This window comes from Paramisgurnus dabryanus, chromosome 23 (genome assembly GCF_030506205.2).
Source record: "Paramisgurnus dabryanus chromosome 23, PD_genome_1.1, whole genome shotgun sequence".
NCBI lineage: Eukaryota > Metazoa > Chordata > Actinopteri > Cypriniformes > Cobitidae > Paramisgurnus > Paramisgurnus dabryanus.
This window is the reverse complement of record NC_133359.1, coordinates 18840407-18848614: the sequence shown is the minus strand read 5'-3', so window position 1 is coordinate 18848614 and position 8208 is coordinate 18840407. Positions and strand designations below refer to the sequence as shown.

At 39.6% G+C, this 8208-nt stretch overlaps 1 protein-coding gene across 1 annotated transcript in view; it reads right to left on the bottom strand.

Moving 5' to 3' along the window:
- Nucleotides 1–8208, bottom strand: part of furinb (furin (paired basic amino acid cleaving enzyme) b) — a 162601-nt gene that overhangs the window by 78835 nt on the left and 75558 nt on the right. The window contains exon 3 of the mRNA XM_065291541.2: nt 1704–1802. Within this exon, the coding sequence (XP_065147613.1) occupies nt 1704–1802 (99 nt within the window). The remainder of the gene's footprint in view (nt 1–1703; nt 1803–8208) is intronic.

Below are 8208 nucleotides of genomic sequence, written 5' to 3'. Positions count from 1 at the left end.
TTAATGTCTTTGTGTCAGTTTATTGTTTAAAATGGTCCGCAAATGTGCGCTTCATATATCTAACACGTGCCCTTTCAACGTCATTACGTGAGGTCGCGCCGGCGCGTCACAGGACCCGAGATAGACGAGAAGTTGTGGTTTAAAAGTGCATATTTTTTTATTTTTCTTGTCAAAAATGACAATGGTTTCGCTAGATAAGACCCTTATGCCTTGTTTGGGATTGTTTAGAGTCCTTTGAAACTCACCCGGAAAAAATTGTTAAGTGTTGAGTCAACTGTTAAGTGTTGGGGTCCATTAAGGTCCATTAAAATGAGAAAAATCCTGGAATGTGTTCCTCAAAAAACATAATTTCTTCTCAACTGAACAAAGAAAGACATCAACATATTGGATGATATGGTGGTGAGTAAATTATCTGGATTTTTTTTTTTTTTTGAAAATTGACTAACATTGTTGTTTTTGGTGGTGGGGGAGTTGTGATCTACAAAATCCTTGCAAATACAGGTCTGTGAATCTGTATGATTTACAGTATTTCAATGCAAGCTAGCAAAAGCAATGACCTTAACACTTTTAGTAAAAAATAAAAACATTTTATTGAAAAACATTGCAAGCTTACCCCATGTCTTTTTAAAAGTCAAGGTTAGTTCACACAAAAAACCCACATACACCCGCTTAAATACTCTCAATTCTTCGAGCTAACCACCCACCATGCCCTTTTTTCTGTAATGTCGGCACTGGGCTAAATTTATCCCGCAAATATGAAGCAAGGCCAGGTCAGATTTTGAAGAATACACCTTCTCGTTTCTGTCACATCTTGCTGCCCTTCGCTCAACATAAAACTTCTGAAAAGCCCACTTCAACTTTCTGAGCAAACGAAATCGTGTTAAGCGGGCAAGGGAGGTGACCTGCATTAAATTTCACATATTCTGTTAGGATACTTTGCTGGAGGGGATGTGCTTACGAGCGGCTGCCTTCAAAAATCTGCTTCTTTAGCATAAACCGCGCTGACCCCTGCATGCATAACAGACTGTGTGTGATGCATGTGTGCCAAAAATGAACTCCTAGCAACAAGAACGGCGTGCAAAATGGGTCCATAGCAGAACACTGATGCTGTTAGCCTCAAATAAACAGAAGCGATCACGCTGGGGAGAAATAATCCGGCCCTTCGTCTCTCTTCCTCTCGCTTTCATTCTGTGCTGTCAAAGATCTTTGTTTGGAGTCATCTGGTGTCTTTTGCTTTGCGTCTGGTGGGCAGGTGAGGTCTGGCAGGGCATTGGTATTAGGCGTGTAGTTGGATCTCTGGAGAGCGCAGTGGGTTTTAACTACCGGCTAAAGCTTCAGAGAGTGCAGATAAGAGGCTTGTCAGTGGGAGATCTATGGAAGGCTGAAGCCAGCGGCCCAAATATACAGTCGCTCGGGACGCCTCTGCTGCTCTCAGATAACTTATCGGCTGAGCCAGGGACCTAGACTTTAGTAACACTAAACACAAACACACAAGCACCTACATACACACCAACCAAAGCTTAGGCCATGTCTTGTTAATACCAATGATTTCCTCCTCATCTCATCTTCTTTCCTATTTTCTTATCTTGTTTGCCTCCCCTTTTGTCTCTATATTCTCACCACCCCTTCATCTCCTCTTTACTCACATCTAGTGTGCTCTTTGTGATGGTGTGTTTGTAAATTTGTGTGCTGCTCATCTTTACCTGCGGCTCAGTGTGTAGTCGAACATGAACTCCATGATGGCCAGACAAAGATCTCTTCGCCACACCCCTATGCTGGAAATGATAGTAGTCCCCGAACACCTGTGGAGACACACACAAAGAGAGGTGATATATTAGAGTGCTATTCAAAAAGAGCCCCATCCCATCCGTTGCACAAGGTCATATGCTCCACAGGGAAACACACTCATTAACTCCTGCACCTGCACACGGACCTGCCCATCTCTCTTTCCAACACACTTCACACAGACCCACACATAAAGGCACAGCCGCATGAATTTATCTCCTGCGGTCCCAACACAATACCAGCGTCAGATCCAAAAACAAACAGATCCTAAGTAGACATTCCCACACAGAGAAAAGTCCTGTGAAAATGATCCGTGATGTATTTCACCGAAATTTCTGTGACATGCTTTGCGTTACACCAAACGCGCATATCAAAAGGGTTAAGTATAAAATGTGTGGTGCAGAGCAAAAGGGGGTGGAAATGAAAAGAAACCGCGAGAGAGATCTGACTGCCGTTTCCATTAACTTTGATCCAGGGAACGTGTGATTTTGTTGTCATGTGTTTCAGCACATAAAAGGTAAAAATTTTACTGCTTCTGGACTGTCACGCGCCACACACTAATGTGTGGGTAGACACGGCACTCTGCTGGGCAACTCGTGTGTATTTGGAGCTTGTGTATGTGTGAGAATACTTGGACAAAATCATGCCTTTATCATTACTCATCTTGTCTTTTTCCCAGCAGAACATGACGAGAAACTTCTGGACGTCTCAAACTTACAGAAATGTTCACCGTCTCCCGCAGGTGACGTCAATGAAGAAGTGCCTCATTGAATGGTTTCTGCACTGTATAGTAAAGTGTCCCATTCCTTTAAAATGACATTCATTTATCAAAAAGCTCCCCTGCTGGCCTCCTTTCCCCCCCGACACTTCACTTCAGACAGTCTCTTGCTTTCTCTGCCGCCTCTGACTCGATATCCTTTGACTGTCTTCTTGTGATCAATAACATGACCTCTACTGCCATCAGACACCTCTACCTGCAGAGTTTGGTGTAAATGACATTCAAACAGACACTCGCCTGTAGTTAACTTTAAGACTTTTTAACTGCATGAGACGTGTTTTATTAAGATGTAAATTTATGCTCCAAAGAAAGGTAGATTTAAAAAAATTGCTTGGGATTCTCAGTAGCAGAGACTCAACTTACTGTTATTTAGATACAGACTGCGGTTAATGAGAAGAAGATGACCTGCACTAGCTCTGCATTAAAATTAAATATTAAAGTTTATCAACTTAATGCCTTATTACTGCGCTAAGAGCAATGCATTGTGGGATTTGCTACATTGTGAAGGTTACTGCTTTATTAAAAAAATGGTAAAACTTTGTATCTTAGGAAGCAGCATAATTTAGTTGCTTAACTTCTAAAACCACTTTTGAGTTGGGGAGGCATCTACCTATGTGCCTTAGAGGTTTTATACCAAAAAATGTCACTGCTCTGTTCAAAGTTTTTAAAGATATTAAAGTCCACAATCAAAAGTCACAGATTTCAATATGAACAAATCTTTCAACAAATTCTTAAAATAGGAAATTAAATGAGCAATGCAATCCACATTTATTTTAATAGCTCTATATATTTAATGCTTGTCAAATAGTGTTTGCTGTGCTGAAAATGAATCATCAACAAAATGACATTTTATATGAATTGTTGGCAGTCTGAATTGAATGTGAGTAGCAAAAAAATACTGAGTACCAGGGGCATCACTAGGCCCTTTTTAGGGGGGCTTCAGACAGACGCTGCGAGATGGGAGAAGGGAGCAGGTCAGTCAAGTTACCATTAAAAGCACACACATATATATTGCTGATTAACATTACATGTTTTAAAGTCAGGTGCTGGCGTGATGCATTGCTTTATGTACAGTTGTTGTTCTGAACGCATCAGGCAGATAATTTCATGCAGCGAAACACGGGGTGATTGTGAAGTTTATCCTTTTATAAAACTAGTTTTTTTGTGGAAAAACTGGATCAAAAGTGCAAGTCAACCTTTTTATGGCCATTTCACCTTATATTTGCAGTTCTTTAAAATAACTTTTTTTAAATTATAGATTATTAAATATGTTCATAGATTCATTTAAAATATTAATGTTTCAACATTTGAACTCCTTCCTTTTAAAAAGTGTATGCCACTTGTGTATTTGTCTGTGGTATGGTAGTATACATTGTGTATTCCAAGTAAGTTTTTGAGGGTTCACCGGGTGTGCCTCATAAGCCTAGAAAAGTGAAGCCTCTGGCTCTTTGATCGCCCCCTGGTGGCTGGCTGCAGTACAAGTCATAAACCCCACCCTCTCCATTCAAACGAATGGGACTCTGCTCTAAATAAAAAAATGATTTACACTTCCAATAAAAGTTTTCCGATAGATGGTTTTGGTCCTTTCAAGTAGTTTTTATCACGCTGGTATATGTTCAAGTCTTCATTATGGTGGTAAGTTTCATTTTAGCATGCAATTTGATGCAATAGAAATGGGGCGTGACGTTATGATTGGCGTGGTTGAATTGGTCGCGCAGGCGTTTGGGCGGAAGTTTGATACCGTGGCTCCACCTTTGGCTCCACGGACGATTCCTTCTACGCATGCCTTGGCTCCAAACTGACGTTTTTACATAACATGGTGGCGACCATGGTCGGCCATTTTTGGCATCAATTCATTACAATGGTGGGAGGCGACGTCGTGTCGTCCATCTTTTTTTACAGTCTATGGGGTTCACCTACTACAGTATAGACATAGGGGCTGTTTCCCAGACAGGGCTTAAGTCTAGTTCAAGACTAAAATGCCTGTTTGAGTTTTAGTTCTTAACTAAAAGTAGCTTGCACTAACATAAAATACATCAGATACATTGTTTTGTCTCAAGATGCACACCTGTACTATTTTTGTAAGGTATGCTTGTAAAAACTACATAAGCATCCTAATATAACTAAGGCCTAGTCCTGGATTAATCTAAACCCTGTCCTGAAAACAACATCATACTGCATCTTGACAACTCAGTATTAAGGTAGATCACTTGTTGGTCAGTCCCCTTTTCTATATTTTAGATCTGTATACATTTGTTCCCAGATTAACACAGTCAGTAAATAGACATAACATTGCTATTGTGATGTGTTTGTTGCCTGTACGTAAAACAAACATGCAGTTGAAAAAAGCTTCTATTGAAGGAATATATGTAATTGTAATAAAAGACTCAAAAGTGTTTGAAAAAGTCTAACTACTCATAAATTCCCTTACACCAATTACAGATCTAGAATCTGATGTGCAAAAGTCTTAGGCCATCATCTCACTATTACATTAGTTGTTTTTGCAATCGTATGGTGACCGTTTATAATAAAATATCTCTTTGTTGGTATGCAGTATTAAAAACAAAACAAAATTATAAGCTATATTGTCCAATATTTGTGAGCTCCACTTACACTTGAGCAATAGCAGAAACCTGCAGGCTCTTTTAAAGCTAAATGAAATGAAAGCCAAATTTCTAATTTTAATCTAATGACTTTAGGACTTCAATCTCCTTAAAATAGTTCTTATAAAATGATTTTTGTTTTGCCATTTTGCTCTGAAACCTGTTTTTGTTTTACATTTTATCTTGAAGTCCCCGTGTAGTTGATAATTGTATCAAATGAAACTCATCTTTGAGCATCATAATAGTAAAAGGTTTTCCTATATGACAGCATGCTTAAAAACACCTTAAATGTAACTCTTCACCCTTGCCTCATTTAGTATACGTGGATGTGTGAATATGCAAATTTGTCCCCACCTCCAGATATTTTCACCATATGTAACTAGATGCTACATTCGGCAGTTTAAGACACGTTACTGCTAAGTCTGGTTTCACACATGATGCATATGAAAGCTGTGCATTTGCAGTACTAATTGGTTTAGTGCAGGTTATAGCATTAACACTGCATGTGTGAGCTTCACAGAAGCAAAGTTAAAGCAGTTGTCCTGCGATTGTTACAGAGCCGAGTCTATGCGCCACCCATACATATCTATGGCTCGAACTACTAATTCACTCACTTAACTATGATGATGTGACTGGTAGTGATGGGGACGAGACCGCCTATTAGGCCTGGGGCGGTAACCGGATTACCGCCATACCACGGTCACGTGACCCATGCTGCGGGTCTGAGCTCCTCACCGTCATAGGCGCAAAAAAAAAAACCTTGAAACATTGGTCTGCACTTGTGTGTATATGTGGGGATGTTATACACGCAGCTTGTTAACAACCGCAACTTGTTAACTGAACATTAACTGATATGATTTTAATATTAAATTGTCATTGAGTAGATATACAGGTGACGTTGTCTGTCACTCGTTAAAAGTAATACAAACATTTTATCTAATTTGAACGTGCAAACAACCGCAACAGATCAACAACAGAATCAGGTTTCATACATTATCAAATTTTCACGCAACATAAAGAGCACGCGATCAGTCCGAGAATTAATATCCAAAGAGATTAGATTGTCTCTTTTTTCATCTAGCCTACAACAGTGGCCATTTCTAAAGCAGGACACATTTAAAAAAGTTTTGCTTCTGCGTCTTCTTTCTCTGTTATTTCTCTTTCTTCTTCTTTTATACTCAAGCACGGACACATATGCAGTACAAGTGATTTCTCACACAAATGGTTATTTTACCAGACCATCAGGGCAGCAATAATTTGCGTCATTTACAGGCTTTTCACAAATTAAGGATAGAAAAGTGGCGAAATGTCTGTATGACGTGTGGACATGCACAATGCGTTAACATTTTTTTTAACTGATAATATTAATTGTTCAAGTTGTTGAATGTTGAAATTGAAGAAATGTGGAAGGAAATAATATTTAGTTTACATGTTCCTTAAGTAATTTGCACGTGTTTTGTATTGAAGATAAATAAATCATGGTATTTAACTCGTTGTCTTGCCAATATACCGCGGGAATTAGTTGATTACCGACCGCGGTAAAAAAAATACAAACCGGCCCACCCCTACCGCCTATGCTGAGTCTGAGTCAAGACCGAGTCTTTAAAGGGTCGAGACCGAGTCAAGACCAATTCTGTTGGTTTTCAAATACAGTCAAACAGAGTCAAGACCGAGTCTTTGAAGAAGCAAGTCTCAGTCTAGGCAGAGTCCTATAGGAGTCGAGACCAAGAGCATAAAAACAAGTCATTTTTTATATTCATGATTTAATATCACACCAGTTAATAAACAACAGTTAGGCCTACAGACTAAGCTAGATTGGGAATTAATAAGAGGAGCAGTCTTAACGTCTTTATATGGACAATGCTTTTACTATCATTAAAAAATCCCTACCACATGCATCATCTTCTGCCTATTTTTCTAGAGATAAATAAACGGCTCTGATGGCAATATCTTTGCATTGCACCATGGGATGTCATTTTCAAATAATGCATGTCAGCATTGCATTTTATTATTATTGTTATGTGTTATTTTATATAGGGATGCACCGAATCCAGATTTTTTAGGTTCGGCCGAATCCCGAATCCACCGTTTAAGATTCGGCCGAATCCGAAACCGAATACCGAATCCTACTCGCATCCTTATTCCATTAACACAGTAAAACACATTAATGAAGTAAACAACGTCCACAGCAGTGTATTTTTCATTTTATTTAATTTTAACTGTACATTATGCCAGGATGACAAGTTGGAAAAACTATTTTGACAATTACCATAAGCCTATGCATAATGAAAGCGATGCGTTGCGACACGCTCGTTTTTAAAATAAGCAAGCAGCTCCGCGCTGAAAACTATATTTAACTTTGAGTGAGAAGCTCCGCTCGTCAATGTCAGGTTTCACACGGCCGTCCAATTACAGTGGAGGAGGGGCGGGAGATTACCACAGCCATAGATATGTATATAAAGGCTAGATGGCTCGTCCGCGCTGATGGCCAATTGAGTGGAACGTCCGCATTTTGGCGGCCATCTTAGGACAGGGCGCTCGCTCACTAGTAGCACTGAGTTTTAATGATGCAGGTACTTTTAAATGACCATAACTTGCTTAATTTTTTACCGATTTTCAAATGGATTGGTTTGTTATTAACGTCAAAGATGTACCTATGACACTGAATACGTATACTAAAAATAAATAAAAAATTCATGAAACATGTTAAAGCATCCAGAATTATAGCCACGTTAATAACGTTTGTAAAAAACCAATCCGTTTGTAAATCCGTCAAGAATTCAGCAAGTTACGAGCATTTTAGTTGGCGTATGTCACTCACCTTCCGTCCACAGCAGCAGGGAGCAGCACTATGGCAGCACTGACCTAAGATGGCCGCCAAGTGACGACACAGCTGACTCCGCCTTGAGCCATCTAGCCTTTATATACATATCTATGACCACAGCAACCAACCGGCTCACAGCTGAAGCATCACAGCTACCAAGCGCTCGGCTGAAAAACAGCTGGAATTTGGCGTCCTCAAGGCGTTTTCAGCTGTGTTTA